We start from the raw sequence: 17,552 nt of genomic DNA on the forward strand, positions 1-17,552 counted from the left end.
GAGTGCCCAAACTGCAACCCAAAACTCACTTACGCAGCGTCGAGTGCCGGGTGGGTGTGGCCCATTGGGTGCGTGTGGCACATTGGGTGGACGTGGCTGTGGTGGTAATGGCAGACTGGGTGGGACTAAAAAATTCAATCAATCAATTCTAACTTTGCAAGATCTTTTTTTTTCCCCGCGAGAAGTTGAAATTGACTGATTGAACCTTTTTTTTTTTTTACACACGGCGGAGGCCTAAAGCGAAAAGGATTTATAAAACCCAGCTGAAGGCCTAGGACTGGAGCGACGGCGCGCGTGCCCCACAGAGGGGGCTCTGAGTGCCGCCTCTGGCACCCGTGCCATAGGTTCGCCACCACTGCATTAAAGACTGAGATTAATTTTGTTTGCATGGAAAGACGATCAGTTTCACTGCAGGATACAGTGGTGGGTTTTTTGTTTTTTTTACTTATTCCAGGATAAAGATGTTATTCAGGCATTATGAACCAACTTTTGAGATCATAAGAGAGATAGAAAGAAAAGTGCACAGACAGATGATAAAAATAAAGGCAAGGGCAACAAAAAATTAATGTGTGAGGGTATAGGTTTTCTAAGAAACGGGTTCAGCTTGTGACCTGCAGGTTGCATATTTCTATGCGTGCCATAAATCAAGCCAAACATAATATGGAATGCCTGCTATTTTTCTGTACTGAATAAAGAAGAAAGTTTAAAAGAAAAATCATACATTGATAGCACCACTCTTTTCNTTTCCCCTTCACTGAATGTGTATGTATATAAAATTTCTATAGAAAATATGATAGGAAGTTTACTACATGTAATAATAAAAATCATATAATATTGTTGCTCACACAAATAGATGTTGGCATTTTTATCCATATATTGAATCCTTCCCAAGGACCTGGGATAAGCATATGTTGTTTGATGATGTTAAAGGTATCCTCACAGGAAGTAAAACTGCCTTTTGCAATGGTGATTTTGCTAGTGCTAAAGTTCTTCAAATGGTACTCCAGATGTTAAAGATTGCCTCCAAAACACCTATTACTATTGGTACTATCTTCACTGTCTTTTGCTTCAGTTGTTCTACTTCTGTTTGCAAGTCTTTGTATTTTTTTTACTTTCTTCAGTTCTTTCTCTTTTATTCTACTTTCCAGGTATTGCTACATCCACTATCCAGACATTTTTGTCTTTGTTATCAATAATTGTAAGTTTATATGGCAGGTGCTTGTCTGTTTGAATTCTGAAGTCCAAGAGCACAGGTTCCTCCAAACAAATTGTCATATTATAGTTCAACTAGTTCAACTAGTTCTAAAAAGGAAAAGTTAGCTTGCATAGAATAATGAATGCATATCTGAAGCAAAACTGAGCTTAATTGTTTATAGAATGTACTGGCCAAAATATTCACAAACTGGCCAATACTACCTGAATTGTGAGTAGGTAATGCTACATCAGGCACAAATTCAAGCAAGACAGATTATATAGTTTATATGTTATCTCTCTTACCAAAACACATTATGTGAAAGTCTTAATTCACCAAAGCCATGATAGGCAATGGAGATCAAAGTCTATGAGTACATTGGTGACTATGGCATATAGAAGATTGTGACTTGAATTGTAAAAGGAATAATTGTTAAACAGCTTGGAATAAAACGTGAAGTAAGAAAATAATGTTTGGTGTCTCTGAAACTAAGAAACTAAGAGAAAAGAATATGATAGATTTCAGCAGAGATAATCTAAACTTGTGGAGTGAAGTTGATGCATTCAGTGCATGTGTAGGTTTGCTTATGAATGAAAAGGCTAGAATATGTGTCAGAAAATATGAATTGGTGTCATATAAGTTGTTGGGTGCATATGAAAATAGAAATCCTCAGATTGGGGCAGTTGCATGTTCTGCCTCACTGAATAATGAGAGCAGAAGAACTAGGAATGAGCTTTAAGAAAAAATAGTGATGTTCTGAATGAAAGCAATATAGTAGGGAAAAAAATATTCTGCTAGGAAACATGAATGGATGAGTAGAAATAAAATGAGAGAGAACTAGAAAAAGTGGGCCATTTGGAGGCTTAAGAATGAAGGACAATTGAATCTGCTGAATATCTGTCAATAAAAGGATCTAGTTTTTGTTTGCTTGTTATATAATTTGTTCTTTAAAAATATTCAACTATGTGGAAAGAAATAAATGCAAATCTAAAATCATGATTGATTTGATATTTTATGTTGAATAATTGTGATAATTAGGAGATAAAAAAATGATCACAGAGTCACAATGTTGGAAGTATCAAGATCTTGAGAAAAAATAGACATGAAAGAAATGTGTAGAAATTAAGGTAATAAGAGTGAAAGTAAAACATCTGCATAAAAATAAAGTATAAGTCCTATATGAACAATTATTAGAAGATATAGGCATCTCTCAACATAATGAAGAGAAAGTAGATGTAAGGAACAAGCTATTTTAGAACTGAGTAAAAACTATTATATAGAGTGCTAGTGATGCGAGTGGAGTTTTGCTAATAGGAAGGATTAGCAAAAAAGGATGGTACGAGGTAAAAGAAGCTGCAAATAAGGAAGAATGCACATGATTCCTGCAAAAAATAATTCAGCAATAGTTGTATAGATAGAAAAGATCAAAGAATATAGTCAAAGAGATCAGAAAGTTTGTAATAAAAGAAACAGAAAAAAACATGGGATGGTTTGAAAGTGAGTGAATTGGCTAAACAAGAAGCCTCCAATCCAGTGAATGGAATAAAAAGTAAAAGTAATAAAACATTTAGGATGTAACTTAAAAAGAAAATTTTGGAAGGAGTATTTGGGGGAAGTGTGTGGGAAGGATCCGAATATATTAAGGGTGGAACAAAAATGGTGGAGCAATGTCAAAAAATGTTAAGGCTGCAACTGTAATTGAAGTAATGGGGAAAATATACATACATAATATGGTTGGTTTATGAAGTATCTGTGCAACTTGCTTAATGTGTGTGAAGACTATATTAGTGCATAATTGGAAGAATGCAATTATTGATCTATTCAAATGGAAAGTAGCAAAACATAAAGCAGAATTAGTTTGTTTAGTATGCCAGGAAAGTCTTTCGTAGAATTCCTACCCCCTCCCAAAAAAATTAGGTGCAAAAACTAAACTCCCCACATCTGCTGTCCAATTTCTATCCATTTTAAATATCTTACCTTGACTACAGGCTGAAGACTAGAGGAACAGAAGCCAACAAGGAAATAATTTTTTCTGCAGCTTTTTTCCTTGAACTGGAGAAAAAAAAAATGCATCTCCAAAAATTTAGTCAACTAGGACTTTTGCAACAAAATGGAGAGTGCCAGCTTTATCTGTCCATCTGATTGCTTATAGAGCCCAGCTAAGACTTAAAGGCTAGATTGTAGACTGCCTCTATATTATAGAGATCCTTTTTACAATATGCACAGTTTATTGAGGTCTCAGGATTGATTGGAATAAAAATTAATCCTGGTGCTTTTGCAAAATTTTGACATTTTAATTCTATTTGGGACAATGCTTTGTTTTTGTTTTTTTCACTACAGATGGAAAGCCAGTGTCATTGTCTCCAATTGAATCCCAGCCCCACAGCCCTCATTACACAGCCACAAGTCAACGTGAAAGAGAAAGCCTGGAAGTTCGCATGCGGGAAGTGGAAGAGGAAAATCGTGCACTACGCAAGCAGCTCAGTCTGGTCCAGAGCCGGGGCATGTCCCACCGACGAGGCAATCACTCAAAAACTTACTCCATGGAGGAAGGGACTGGGGACAGTGAGAGCCTCCGGGCTGGCATTGTGGCAGGGAACAGCTCTGAATGTGGACAACAGCCAGCAGTGGAGAAGTGCGAGGTAGGCAGACGATTTCCTAGCTAAGCCATGTTTCTAAAAGCAAATCGACTTGATGCTATTGGAATAGTCTCCACTAGCTTTTGAATCTTGACTGTGACTGCAGCAAAGACAAAATTAAGTACATGATAGGGACGGAATCATCTGCTCACTTTGTTTGTCATCTGCTACAAATAGGGAAGGAGAAAACAGAAACCACATGGATCTCGTTTAAGATAGGCACATTTAATAGAGTCAGTATGGCTATTGACTTCATCAGAGTGGCAAAAATGTTTTTTTCTTTTTTAGATTTTTATCCCGCTTTTTTTTAAATGTACAATTCAAGGAGGTAAGCATATCAATTCTCCTTCCTCCTTCTATTTTCTCCACAATAACAGCTGTGGGAGGTGAGTTGGGCTGAGAGAGACTACCCTTTTAAGTAGTCCAAACAAGAAACCGATATTACAAGTACTAAACACAAATTTGATAAAAGTATCTCTTCTTTAAGGAAAAAAAGTTGTACTAATAAGGGATGCTATCTGTTTACTAATACCCAGTTTAGTGTTACAGAAATATAAGCTGTACAAAATCTGTAATTAATGTAACAAAACATATGTGACAGTCTGTAAATAGAGTTAACGTAATAAAAATATGGTATTAAAGAGAATCTTGAGGTATGGAGAATATATTTTAATTGGTGTTGAAAAATATTTAAATATAATAGGAGCATAGGAATTGGATACTTAAAATCTTATGCTTAGTATACACTAAATTAAAAAAAAAATTAAGTTCTATGGAAATTCATAGTATGTTTATAAAACTCCTGATAATTCTATTGTTGACTCTAAATCTCAGAAGACATAAACATTGTAAAATAAATGGACCATGCTCTGCTGTGTGCTGGAAGAGAATCAGTGTTCTTTACTCTCAGTCTGTAACCTACAATGAAATGTTCACAAATGGTGGCAGAAATTAATAAAAAGCACATTTTAAGCTGTAATATATAATCTGAATAATATGGAAGTTATTGTAATACAGTTAATGCTTGTTTCCTCCTGGTGTTTATCCCACACAATTGCACAATCTATTTTTGTTCCCATAGTTCTTATTGTGAAGCTATCAATGCATAATACAAGACAGACATCTCTGTAGGATGGAGTTGAAAAAGTCAAGATAGTGGCCACAACAATGCAATTAAATCTCGACCTGTTTTTTATGTATGCTAACATTTTGTGCCCATTTGTTGCCCACCTTTATGGCCAACATCTTGACCTTTTTTAACCATATTTGGGAGACATCCCTGCAACAAGTTCTTTGTTTAACACTTGACTTGTCCCAGAGCCTGACCTTGATTAGGACTGAGAAGGGAATGACTCACCTGGCTTCTAGTCCAACGCTTTAACCATTATTCAATCTTAGCTCTCTTTATTATAGCAATAATAAAATATCAAGTATACTCTTCTTTACCTTCTCTATACAGGTAGCCCTCAACTTACAGCAGTTCATTTAGTGACCATTCAAAGTTACAACAAAATTGAAAAAAGTGACCTATGACAGTTTTTCACCCTTATGACCATTGCAGCATCCCCATAGTCACATGATCAAAGTTCAGATGCTTAGTGACTGATTCATAGTTATGATGATTGCAGTATCCCAGGGTTATGTGATCACCTTTTGTAACGTTCTGACAAACAAAGTCAATGTGGAAACCAGATTCGCTTAACAATCGTGTTGGTAGCGCAGTGGTTAGAATGCAGTATTGCAGGCTAATTCTGCTGACGGCCAACAGTCAGCAGTTTGGCAGTTCAAGTCTCACTGGCTCAAGGTTGACTCAGCCTTCCATCCTTCTGAGGTCAGTAAAATGAGGAGCCAGGTTGTTGGGGGCAATATGCTGACTCTGTAAACCACTTAGAGGGGGCTGTAAAGCCCTATGGAGTGGTATGTAAGTCTAAGTGCTATTGCTGTTAACAATTGCAGTGATTCACTTAACAGCTGTGGCAATAAAGGTCATAAAATGGGGCAAAACTCACTTAACAAATGTCTCATTTATCAACAGAAATTTTGGGCTCAGTTGTGATCATAAGTCACATTTCATTTTATACTGTAACTTGGATATATTCAATAGGCTTATAGAGTAAGCAAAGGATAACTCAATAAACAGAAGTATAAATAAGCTTTGGAATTAGCCCTAGGCAGCTTATGTAATTTTGCAATGAGCATAGTAGAATTCCCCCTCACAAAGAATAAAGAAACAATTCCAAACACTCAACTGAACTCTGCAACAGAAACAAATTGTCTTAATAGTTTCAGATCTGTATCCCCCAGCTTCTTGTGCTCTTTTAGCTTTTTTTTTTTAAATCCTGTCCCACTCTTTTTGCTGTAACCCTGAATGATGCAACTCTATGTACACTTGTCTGGGAATTAGTTTCACTGAACACAGCAGCACTGATTTCCAGTAGGATTATACTACAAGAGTTTGCTGAGTCACACTTGTCAAGAGAATGGTTTTAAAAACTAAGTGCTCATTATCCTTCTGAATGAAAAAAATAAAACCATCTTTATTCATAGCAATTCAAGCCTTCCTGCATTGATGAAGGTGGATCCTTCATTGCACTGGCTGTATGAAAGAGATAGATTGGGCACAAGTGTAGAATATCTAGGTCTGTGTCAGAAATTCAGAAGCTCAGGAATTCAGCAAATCAGCAGGACAGGAATTTCTGCCTTTTTCTGGATGTGGGGGAGGGTTGTATGTTGTAACAAACTTAGCATTACACTTCTTGCAGAACATCTTTAAATAACCTAAAGGTTGTTTTCTTTTTTCCTATTATGATCTGTGTTGGCTTAGAATGCACATTATTTTCTCTGCACTTTTTTTTGCGGATTTGACTTTTAGTTCTTTTCTAAAAAGCAAAAAGTCTGTTAGCAAACTCCCATGTTTTCTTTTGTTTGAGATGAAATATATTGGATTGAATTACTATTGTTATTATTATTTATTAAACTTAAATGCCACGTGACTAGGTGGCTCAGGACCCAAAGATTCAAGGGAGTACAAGCAATTTTGGACAAGGGAATGACTTAAAAAGTTGTATAGATAAAATGGCCTTTGAAATTCTAATATCTTTTACCAATAAATTGCTCGCCGTAGATTAGTGTTATGCTGTAGGCAATAGTTCTGTACAAAAGGAAACTTCCTGATGTTTGCCACACAACCCTTTCTTAATTATTTTCAGTAGTAAAATGGTTCTCACTTTTGTCCTTTCATGAGATTCCCAGTAATTCAGTAGCCGATTGGAAACTTAATAGAAACCTCCCTATCATCAGAATTGCCTCCAGGGTTTTCATCACTTATCCTATTACTAAAAATGTCAGTTATGTGTTTATATGAGAGGCTCATGTTCATTTTCCCTGTCAAGGATCCATTTCCCATAATCAGCAATTATTTGAGCTGAATTGTTACTATATATTGCAGTTCAAGTGACAGCTGTGTAGAGTAGACAACTTTAAAATAAGTCACTATTACACTGCTACTTTTGAAAAATATTTCTTCTGGCCTATTTCTTGACCACTTTACATAATAATTCAGTTAAAAAACAAGAAAAGCTACAGGTAGTCCTTGACTTACAGCAGTTCATTTAGTGACTGTTCAAAGTTATAACATCACTGAAAAAAGTGACTTATGACTGTTTTTCACACTTACAATCGTTGCAGCATCCCTGTGGTCATGGGATCAAAATTCAGATGCTTGACAATTGACTCATATTTATGACAGTTGCAGTGTACCGGGAAGAAGTGATCACCTTTTGCGACCTTCTGACAACCAAAGTCAATGGGGAAGTCAGATTCACTTAACAACTGTGTTACTAACTTAACAACTGTGGCAAGAAAGGTCATAAAATGGAGTAAAATTCACTTAACAACTGTCTCACTTAGCAAAATAAAGTTTGGGTTCAATTCTGGTCATAAGTCAAGGACTACCTATATTTGACCAAATTTTATAATTTTCAATGCAGCATTTTAATGATCATGTTTTCTCCATTCATATATCTGCCTTAACAATGACCTTTATGGATAAATTACTGTGATTCCAATTTTCTGTTTGTGAAATTATCTAAGAAGGCAACTTGTTAAAGGCATTAAAAAGTTAAATATTAAATATTTAAATATTAAAAAAACATCAGTGGTGGAAGAAGCAGGATTTTAAATAATGAACAAGTGCTGAAAGAGTTTTTTGAGACTGAAGAGACTGAATTAGTTCTTTGCACTGACTGTCATTATAGAAGATGTTGGAAAGAAGTTCATATGGGACATATTTATTTTCAAGCAGGGAAAATGAAGTGTTACATCAAAGATAAGGAATAAATCTTTTAGCAATTCACTGCTAGGATATACAAAGATAGAAGATATTGTTCTCTTTGGGGCTTCCCTGCAGGATTCCATCAGGTGATAGGAAGTTAGACAAGATGGATCTTAATATCTTTTTGTCAATGAATGAAGATATTTATTCTTACTAAATTAATTATTACATTACTTGATATTCTCAAAACCACACACTGGGATCTGACCCAGTAGTATCTGCTCTTTTAGTGGCTCCAGCATAAAGTAATTAACATTAGAAAGAGACATTCCCATTCTTTGGTAAAATTATTTTCTTCCATATTTAAATAAGAAATGGTAAAATAATCTAAAGAAAAGCTAATTTGAAAGATTTCAGGAGGAATATGCTGGCTAGTTCAGACCTTTGAAGAAATTTTTCTTTACCTTGCCATTTTTGTCTTCTATATCTCTCTCTTATAATGATTTATTCAGAAATAAGGCATTACATGTTCAAGGGGATATCTCTAAGGTAATACATTGGAACTGCAAATTTAATAGCTAGGTGCAAGAAAAGATACCAATTTATTCAATAATTATGTTAAATTTTTAAAAGATTATATTGCCATAAGTTTGGTTAGAAACCTTCCTACATGTTCACACTTTATTTACAAAGTAGCAGCATAAACACACAAGGAAGAATTGGTTTTGAGGAGGATTACTTTGAGTAAAAAAACACTCTGTCCACATAATTGAGGTTTTGAAATTGAGAGCTATTTATTTTTTATTGACATCTCTCACTATGAGATCAGAAAGTACCAGGTTCAAGTCCTCCATTGGCTGAAGCTTGGGTTAGTCACAATGTCTCAGCAATTGATCTGGCTTACAGGTCTGCTTCTGTGAAGTTAAAATAAATGATAGTCTCTTTGAATGTTGCCTTTAGCTTTTAATGGTAAATTGAGCTTTAAATGAAGAAAATCACCACAACAAGATATGGAAGATCATATTGCTGTATAACAAGACTGTGGTCCTAAATGAGATATGCTAATGAAAAATTTATTGGGATTCTTCCATGGAGATTGAGAAGAGGCAGGAAGTGCAAGGTCTTGGGTTATGAGCAGATTTTAGGTTGAACAATATTCTTGCAGCAGCCAGTTTCTGACTTGGTTCTGCTCACAATCACTTTGCCAGGGATGCCCATTTTCTCATGAAATCTTGCATATGGTTTATTTTTTCCCCAGAACTAGTATCACCACTCTTCTGTGCTGACCAATTCCCTAAACACTTGCATAAAATGGCACTATACATATGCAGGATTATGGCATCTGATTTTTCCAAAAGAGTTATTTTTTCCATTCATGGTGGGTGACACGATAAAAAATAGGTACAGTTTCAATTGCACTATCATGGCTATCCTCTTGATTTTTTTTTTTTAATTATGGACACCTCTGTCTCCTTTGAAATGGAGGTGATTTAACTTGTTTCTATCTAAGCTAGTACCAAAATATAATGAATATTTTCTGCATAGTATAAAAAAATAGCGTAAGACTTAAGATTTTAGGGAAATTATGTCAGTGGTACTTCATATCCATAATGTTACAGCTTTTTAAAATATCAGGAAGAGTTAAACATCAAAAGCCTCAAACTGACCAGACTGCACTGATTTTGCTAGATTGTGATAATCTTTCTTCTCCTTGCTTTCATTGTTTGTTTCTCTGTCTTTTTAGACAATCCACGTCGCCATTGTATGCGCTGGATACAATGCCAGTCGGGATGTCGTCACTCTCGTCAAATCAGTCTTATTTCATAGGTAAAGCCTCTTTATCTTGCTTCATGCTTTTTTTGTAGAAATGATACAATGTGCCTTTGATTCTTCATAGTAGAAATGATGGTCAGTGTACCTGAATCTAGCTAGATAGCTTGCTTCTTTTAAAACATTTAAAACTACATAGTATGTAGAATATATTTCTTACCAAATTATGTTGCTTTGTACTGCCTCCTCTAAATTTCTGTCAACATGCACAGAATTTAATAATGATGCACTCATCCAACCATTAAAAAAATGTGACTAATGGTTATGAAAACTTTGCTTTTAGAAAGTAATCTCATTCCTTAAGCTTCTCTGCTTCCAACCTATTCCAACCTATTCCTAACTTGTCACTATTTTAAATTTCTTCCTGGGTTTTTAAAAAGACTACGCTTTTATCAGAAATGTGCCCACGTTTTTCTTTAGGTTTATTTTTAATGAGTTAAAAGCATGGATTTGAAGTGGGAGAACTGTGGAAACCAGCACAGCTAAGTGATAATATGTAGACAGTTTTTACTGATCTCAAAAATTCAGGGTTGAACTGTGTAGTCCTTGGTGCTCTCCGAGTTTGGTTGCTTGCATGTGGATGTTTCATTACCTGACTATGCAGGACCTTGCTCTAGCAGTGCTGGTGGTGATGTGGTTTTCCCCCCTTGGTAATTCCTTGATTAAGTTAGTATTTTCTTATCAATTGTTTCTCTAGTATTAATCCCTGTTTATCTGAATGCTGGCTGCAAATCTTTTTCAAAAAGCTTAGCAGGATTAGACATGGTTAGTTCTTAGATGAGTTAGATAGCAAAGAAAAAAAATCTCACAGAAAAGGGAAGCAGAAATTACTTTTGTTCATTCCATAGGCTCAGATTTTCCACACTGAACTAAAACTGTAGTTACAATTTTAAATTACAAGTTAAATTCATAAATTAGACCATTTTTGAATCAAAATAAAATACAGTACTTATTTATGGGGACTTTTTCCTACTCAAACTAAATTTGATTTGATTTTGTTTTGTTTTACATTAAATTGCAAAACATTTTTAAAGGGTTCTTTTTTAACTAAAATCTAATCCTTCAATCTTTAAAGTAGCAGTACAGATCATTGATTTCCATATCTGGGAGTAGTTATTTCACCATCACCACTTGTCTTGGAAATAATTAAGGTTACAGGGAAGGAAGGAAGGAAGGACATTCTGTGTACCAAAGGGCTGTCAGATGCAAATCATGAATTAAACATTCTGGTAGATCTTCCACAAACAATTAAATTAGTGTTGCCCTCAGAATGATTGTTTGGAGCTTGACTGAAGTATAATTTTATTGTAATGCTATTGTGGAAATTGGCTCAGAGAGGTCTTATCCTCCTCTTGAGTAGGGCACATCACAAAACTTCCACATAATTCAGTTATGTATCAGACTAAAGGAAGAAGAAGAGGTAAATAACTTTTATTTTAAAGTGACTAGAATGACTTGGTTTTTACAATTAGGGTGAGGGAAAATAGTGAAAGCTCTGCTCTTTAACTCTTAGATGTTGTCATGATTTATGAACATCAAAGGGTTTACTAACATGTGAAATATTTCAAAAGGAAAATGTATGTATTTTCAGATTAACAGCATTCCTCCTGCTTTTTCTGATTTGTCTGATTTTAAACGTTTCATTAATCTTTCTGATTAATAGTCCCAATACAGCGATGAAGATAAATGAAAAGAAAATAATTTATAAGCAATAGATTTAAAGCAAAAATATATTCCCTCTTTTTCTTTCAATATGATGCTTTCTGTTTGTTCGTTTGTGCTATACCAGGGGTTCCCAACCGGGGGTGCGAGACGATATTCCAGGGGGTTCGAAAACTTGGGCTTTCAAAATTATAATGTATATGCATAATTTGTTGCCGTTATTTCAAACTTTTGTAAGGGGTGTGAGAATATATCAGAAGTGTTCTAGGGGTGCGGGATATAGAAATGGTTGGGAGCCACTGTGCTATATAATATTTAGGTACTGAGCATATCATGGTTTGTTGAAAATCTCCATACATATTATATTTAGAGCTGTCAAGTTTTTCTAAAACACTTTTATTAGAGTTTTTATGAAATGGCATTACCAAAAAATATTTAACTGAAAGAAATATCCTTGCGAGTTTAAGAACTCATTTTTAATTAAAGTCTTTGTAAAACTGATCCATGTGACTGAGACTCTGTGACTACTTTGCCATTTGAACCTAAAATGTGGTTGCTCCTACCATAGAGTAACTGTGCATATACAGTATGCACAGCATATATTTTCATTTAGTAAGGACACTCAATCTCTAAATGGTCTTTTAAAACATAGTATGAAATTATATTAAATATTATAGTCCTTGATTTATGATAATTGTTATGAATGAAGAGAAGATACATCATACATGTCTGAACTTGCTTTAGAAGGCTACCTTTATTTTGAAAGAAAATCTGCCTTTTGAGTATCAAAACCTGGCTAATGGCTTTGAAACAGAATTTCTTCCTGTTTGTCTAAAGCCTGGATTGGTTGATCTTAAAGCTACATTGCAGATTGAATTACTATTCTTAGAACATTATAGTTGTGTTATATTATAAGTGAAGATCAGTCCTAGCCAGGCTCAGTTCTAAGAAAAAAGTATAGTATTTCCGTATATCAGCATCTAATAGGAAGGGTAGTGTTCTGAGTTCATAGTGATGGTAGCAGATGAGACAATTCCTATGTACAGTTTTTATTGAAAAGATTCACAACAATAAAGTTATTAACCCAAATCCTGGTTTGTAGCCTCTTCATAATAACGAATCAGTCATATCTGACTCTTGGCTATTCTATGGGCCAGGTCTCAATATCTTCCAATTTTGTTGAGTTTTTCTATGCTCTGGCTAGTGTCAGCTTTGATACTCTCCAGCCACCATGTTCTTTCTGGTTCTCTTTTATTGCTAACTCTTCTAAATATAATTGCTTTCTCCAGTGAATTCCCCTGCATGATATGGCCAAAGGAAGTGAGACACAGTTTCTTGATTTTGCCTTCTGGTGACATGTCTGGTGTTATGCGTTCCAGTACTTGCTTGTTAGTCAACTTTGCTGTCCAAGGAATACTCATGAGACTTTTCCAGCACCACCGCTCAATCAATCGATTTTCTTCCTGTCTTCCTTTTTCAAGGTCCAACTTTCACAACCATAGGTAACTACAGGAAACACAATAGAGTGAACTAACCTACGTTTAGTTGCCAGGCTCATTTCCTTGCTTTTCTATATCTGGTTCATGTTCATCATTGCTTTGCGACCCAGTGCAACCTGACGTTTTATTTCTGTGTGCATTCACCACTTTGAGCTCTCTATGGTCCTGGGAAAGTGAATTTTCCCACACGTTCTGTCTCTTCACTGTCAATTTCTATTTTGATGTTTCCCTTCCGTGCAGTGGTCATGAGCTTGGTCTTTTTCATGTTCAGAAAGAGACCAAAATTCTTACTTTCTTCTTGGATTTTCATTATCAGATGTTCCAGGTCTTTTTTGGTTTTTGAGAGGAAAGTTGTATCATCAGCATATTGAAGACTGTTGAAGTTTCTTCCACCAATCTTTACCCCAATTTTTGATTCTTCAAGATCTAGCTTCCACATGATTATTTCAGCACCTAGGTTGAATAAGAAAGATTCCTTTGTCTATCTTAAATTAATCTGTATCTCCATATGGTGTGTGCACAATGGCTTCCTGATGTGTGTGCAGTGATTGCACCAACATGATCTGTGCTGGTACCCCTTGGTCTTGTAGGGCTCTCCATAGTTTCTCATAATCAATATAATCAAAGGCTTTTTTGTAATCAATAAAGTACATATAAATGATCTTTTGCTGTTCACAAGATTTTTCCATGATCCAGCACAGTTTTGGAATATGGTCGTGGGTGCCATGACTGCTTTGGAAGCTGGCTTGGACATCTGGTAATTCCCTTTTGATGGCTGATGCTAGGCACCCTATCTGACATGTTTGAGACCTTTTCTATAGAATTTTCTTAATGAGTTTTTTGTGGAGTAGGTTGCCAGGTCTTTCTCCAACCCTGTAACTCACTTTTTGACAACTGCCCAGGGACAACAACTGCTGCAGGCTGGTTAATCTGGGCAACAATCGATCTGGTATGGAATTCTTTTTCTGTTGCCTCACCACGGTTAATGGGTTTGTGGATGCTCTTAGTCTAGCTGCTCAATTGAGACCTGTCTGGCTTAGGTATACTTTCAGGTGATATACATCCAGAATAATGCTTAACCGAATACACAAGCCCCCCCCCCCCGTGACAAGGGGTGATCCACATGGAGGGGTTCATAATAATACATGCTGAGATCGAGACTTTACAAAAGATAAAGTAGGGAAAGGAAGGTAGGTATTTATGTCAACAGTAACCTTCTTTCTATTTTTAAAGTCTTAATTATTTTTAAAGTTAAGGTCTTAACTTTAAAGCTTACCGTAATTCTGAACTGGTTTCACTTAAAATCCACATTTTCAAGTTTTTAATCAAGCTTTAGTCTCATAGATACCCATTTAACTTTGCAGACTGTCATTTATTTGTTTATTTTGTTATTTATCTGGCAGCTATATACTCTCAAAACAACAAAAATTGCCAAGAAATACTGTATTGGGAGTTCTTGGTCTTTTAATGGAAAGTGATCCTGATAAGGCAAAGTGACACATTTTCCGCAGGACTTGCCAGACGTTCTGCACAGCAAAGCAACTTAGTCACTTTGGTTCACCATTAGAAAAGTGATGTCCAAGTTATTTTATGAATTGGCTCCAAAGGAATGCTTTGTTTGAATCTTAGAGCTTTGACAGATTTATTTTATTCTTGCTACTATTTGGCTTGTGTTTTATTGTAAGTGTATTTGGTTATATTGCTTTTAGAAAGTATACATTACTTTTCCACTAAGTAGATGTGCTTTAGGTAATTTCGTAGATTAAAAAAAAATCTTAATTCTTTTTAGCAATACTCATATGTTAATGTAAGTAATCCGAAGAATAGGAGAATATTGCACAAAGCTCTGGGTTTTCTTCACATTATTTTGCCCTGCAAAAACAGGAGACCCATGAAATTCTCTCCAGGCTTTCACAGGAATGAGCATGAGGCCACTCAAAAAATACATTTGGTTCTTTTTGAGCCCTCTTGCAAATTTCTGGAAAATAGCTAATTTTGGATAAATACAAAACTTTGGGAGAACCAAATGAAGTTACTTAACCTTGAGGCATAAGGTACTCATTTTATCTCTTAAATTTTTGAAGCACCTCAAGTGTTGAACAGATATTTTAACCCATCCACTCTAGTAATGCCATGCCATCTCCAAATATTCTGTATCTGGCTTTTGGAGGCCAAACATACTAATTCAGATGAGTCCTAGAACAGATGAATGGCTTGAATATAGACATGCTAAGTCTGGGTGCACCTTGAAGCACTAGCAATAGGAGATGAAATATCCTGTACAGTATTCATCTATTTCCTCTGTTTGGTGGGTGGCTTATAGTATACACCTATGGAGTCAGGATGTTTTTATGAAAATAGCCAGGGAGAAGCATTTAAAAAATAGAATCATCCCTCTTTCAGGGAATATCAGAATTCATATTGAAGAATACCTGTAGGGATTTATTCATTGGTTCAAAATTCAAAGTTCAGCTGGGCAAACCATAGCACACATTTTAGTTGAAGGAGGTTATTCTGCAGAATGCTTTTTGTCTTGTTTTTCTTTTAAAAGAATACATAGAAATAGGCTTTCCCCTCTCACGATGACTGCTGCATGGTAAATGTTTCTTTTTTCTCTTACTGACGATTTGCTGATTTTACTGCTAAAGCTAGTTCTTTGGCAGTGCTGCTCCCTGGTTTTGAATGAGAGCACTTAGGAGTGACCCAAGATGACTTTTGTAGACCCAGTGGGCAAGGGGGGGGATCTTGAAGATTCCAATTCCCTCTGGAAATGATTGAAATATCTACCTTCCTGTCAAGCAGTTTCGTTTTCTAAGCATGCTGGAATTTTAACTTTCACTTTTTGACTTTGCTTTATTTTGTTTTTTTGCTTTAAAAGTTGATAAGCGGTTGAATGCTGATGAATTTGAGCCCCTTGCTAGACTCTAATTGCTTTTTTTTTAATATATGTTGTTCTGGATAATTTTTGTCTTGTCCATATGGAAAGCACAGCAACATTCAGGGTGGTGGTTGGAGAGATATTAGACTCTCACCACTGGATTCTGTATTTTTTGAATTTGCAAAATACCTGGAGTTTAAATATATATAAAAACAAATAAGTTCGAACACCAGGATAACATTAAACCACAAACTGTTTAATACAAGTGCTGAGCTTTCGTCGGCCAACACTGCCGACATCGTCAGAGCATAAAAGCAAGGTTGCTGGGAGTTCTCTTATATCATCGGTCGACTCTGCATTCGACTTTTCGACTTGGTCACTGGTCCACTCATCGTCTCTGGTTGTTTTATTTTTAAAGGGCACGCGTTTGCTGCTACGCAAATAGTTTCCAAGGTTGCTGTTCTTTTTCTACCTTTCCTCCCCCCCAATCCCTTTCCTCGTGTGCGTCCAACCATCAAATTGTGCCAGGTGCTTTTGCTCACCCTCCCCCTTCGTCTCCATCCCAAGCCATGTCTGTTCTTCCCCAGTGGGGCTGTCAAATTGTATAGGGCACTTTCGCTCACCCTCCCCCAATCTCCATCCCGATGTCTGTTGGTTCTTCCCAAGTGGGGCTGTCAGCGGGATGTACGTTTAGCGCAATCTTCCTGCTCCTCCATTCTACCGCTCCTGCGCATATGTGGGCTTTCAGGAGTGGGTCTGGGCATTCGTTCTGGAGGTTTCCGATGGACTTGCTCTTGTGTGCACTCCTCTACTCGGGAGCGGTATCCTTCCACAGGGGTGCGTGCGGGCGCACTTGAGGTCTCCCTCTGGCCGCTCGCTCTCATCGTCTTCCCTCTCCTTCACCGCTCACCATTGCCGTATCTCCGTTGCCGGGCCATCCGCTGGATGTGCGCCTGGCCCTGTTTCACCATTCGCCAGCTCTCTTCCCCTTCCTGCACGTGTGTAGGCTGCCAATAATTGGTCCCCCGTCAACCGCTCACGGCCATCCACCACGGGGCCGTGGGCGGGATGCACTGTCACCCCGTCTGGCCCGCGGGAGTCGCGGCATGCGTGCAGGCATCTCGTAGATCGCTATCAAGCCATCCATGCCGTCCGTGTCTGCCGCCCCCCTCTCCTCTCACCATAAAGTGGGTTGGGATATGTGTGTTTGGGATGTCTATGGGGTGCATTCCTCGTCCCCCCTCTATTCTGCCTGTGTGGTATGTAGTCAGCTTGTTGTTTCACTGGCAGATTGTTCCCTTCATCCTCCCATCCTTCTGATACTGTAGGGGGTGGGGAAATTGCCTTCGTTGTGAGTTGTAATATAAATTTATATTATATTATATATTTCTAATAACATTAAAACTAAAACAGTGACTCCTGGGTGTGATCATCTTCCCAAAAAACAAACTGTGAACACCAGGAGTATATCAAACTATACAAAGTTTAATAACATAAAACATAAAACAAAACTACACCAAGCTTTCGTCGGACTCCTTCCGACTTCGTCAGGGTTACGTGCCAGTCCATGAGAGAGTCT

General features: G+C 36.7%; 1 protein-coding gene across 1 annotated transcript in view; it reads left to right on the forward strand.

The window, feature by feature from the left end:
• The first annotated feature begins 3,556 nt into the window (after positions 1-3,556).
• The window catches only part of LARGE1 (LARGE xylosyl- and glucuronyltransferase 1), a 188,488-nt gene continuing 174,492 nt past the window's right edge, over positions 3,557-17,552 (forward strand). The window contains exons 1-2 of the mRNA XM_015812827.1: positions 3,557-3,834; positions 9,849-9,931. Coding sequence (XP_015668313.1) covers positions 3,631-3,834; positions 9,849-9,931 — 287 coding nt within the window. The 5' untranslated portion in view covers positions 3,557-3,630. The remainder of the gene's footprint in view (positions 3,835-9,848; positions 9,932-17,552) is intronic.

This window comes from Protobothrops mucrosquamatus, unplaced genomic scaffold, assembly GCF_001527695.2.
Source record: "Protobothrops mucrosquamatus isolate PMUCROS unplaced genomic scaffold, P.Mucros_1.0 scaffold113, whole genome shotgun sequence".
Classification (NCBI taxonomy): Eukaryota; Metazoa; Chordata; class Lepidosauria; order Squamata; family Viperidae; genus Protobothrops; species Protobothrops mucrosquamatus.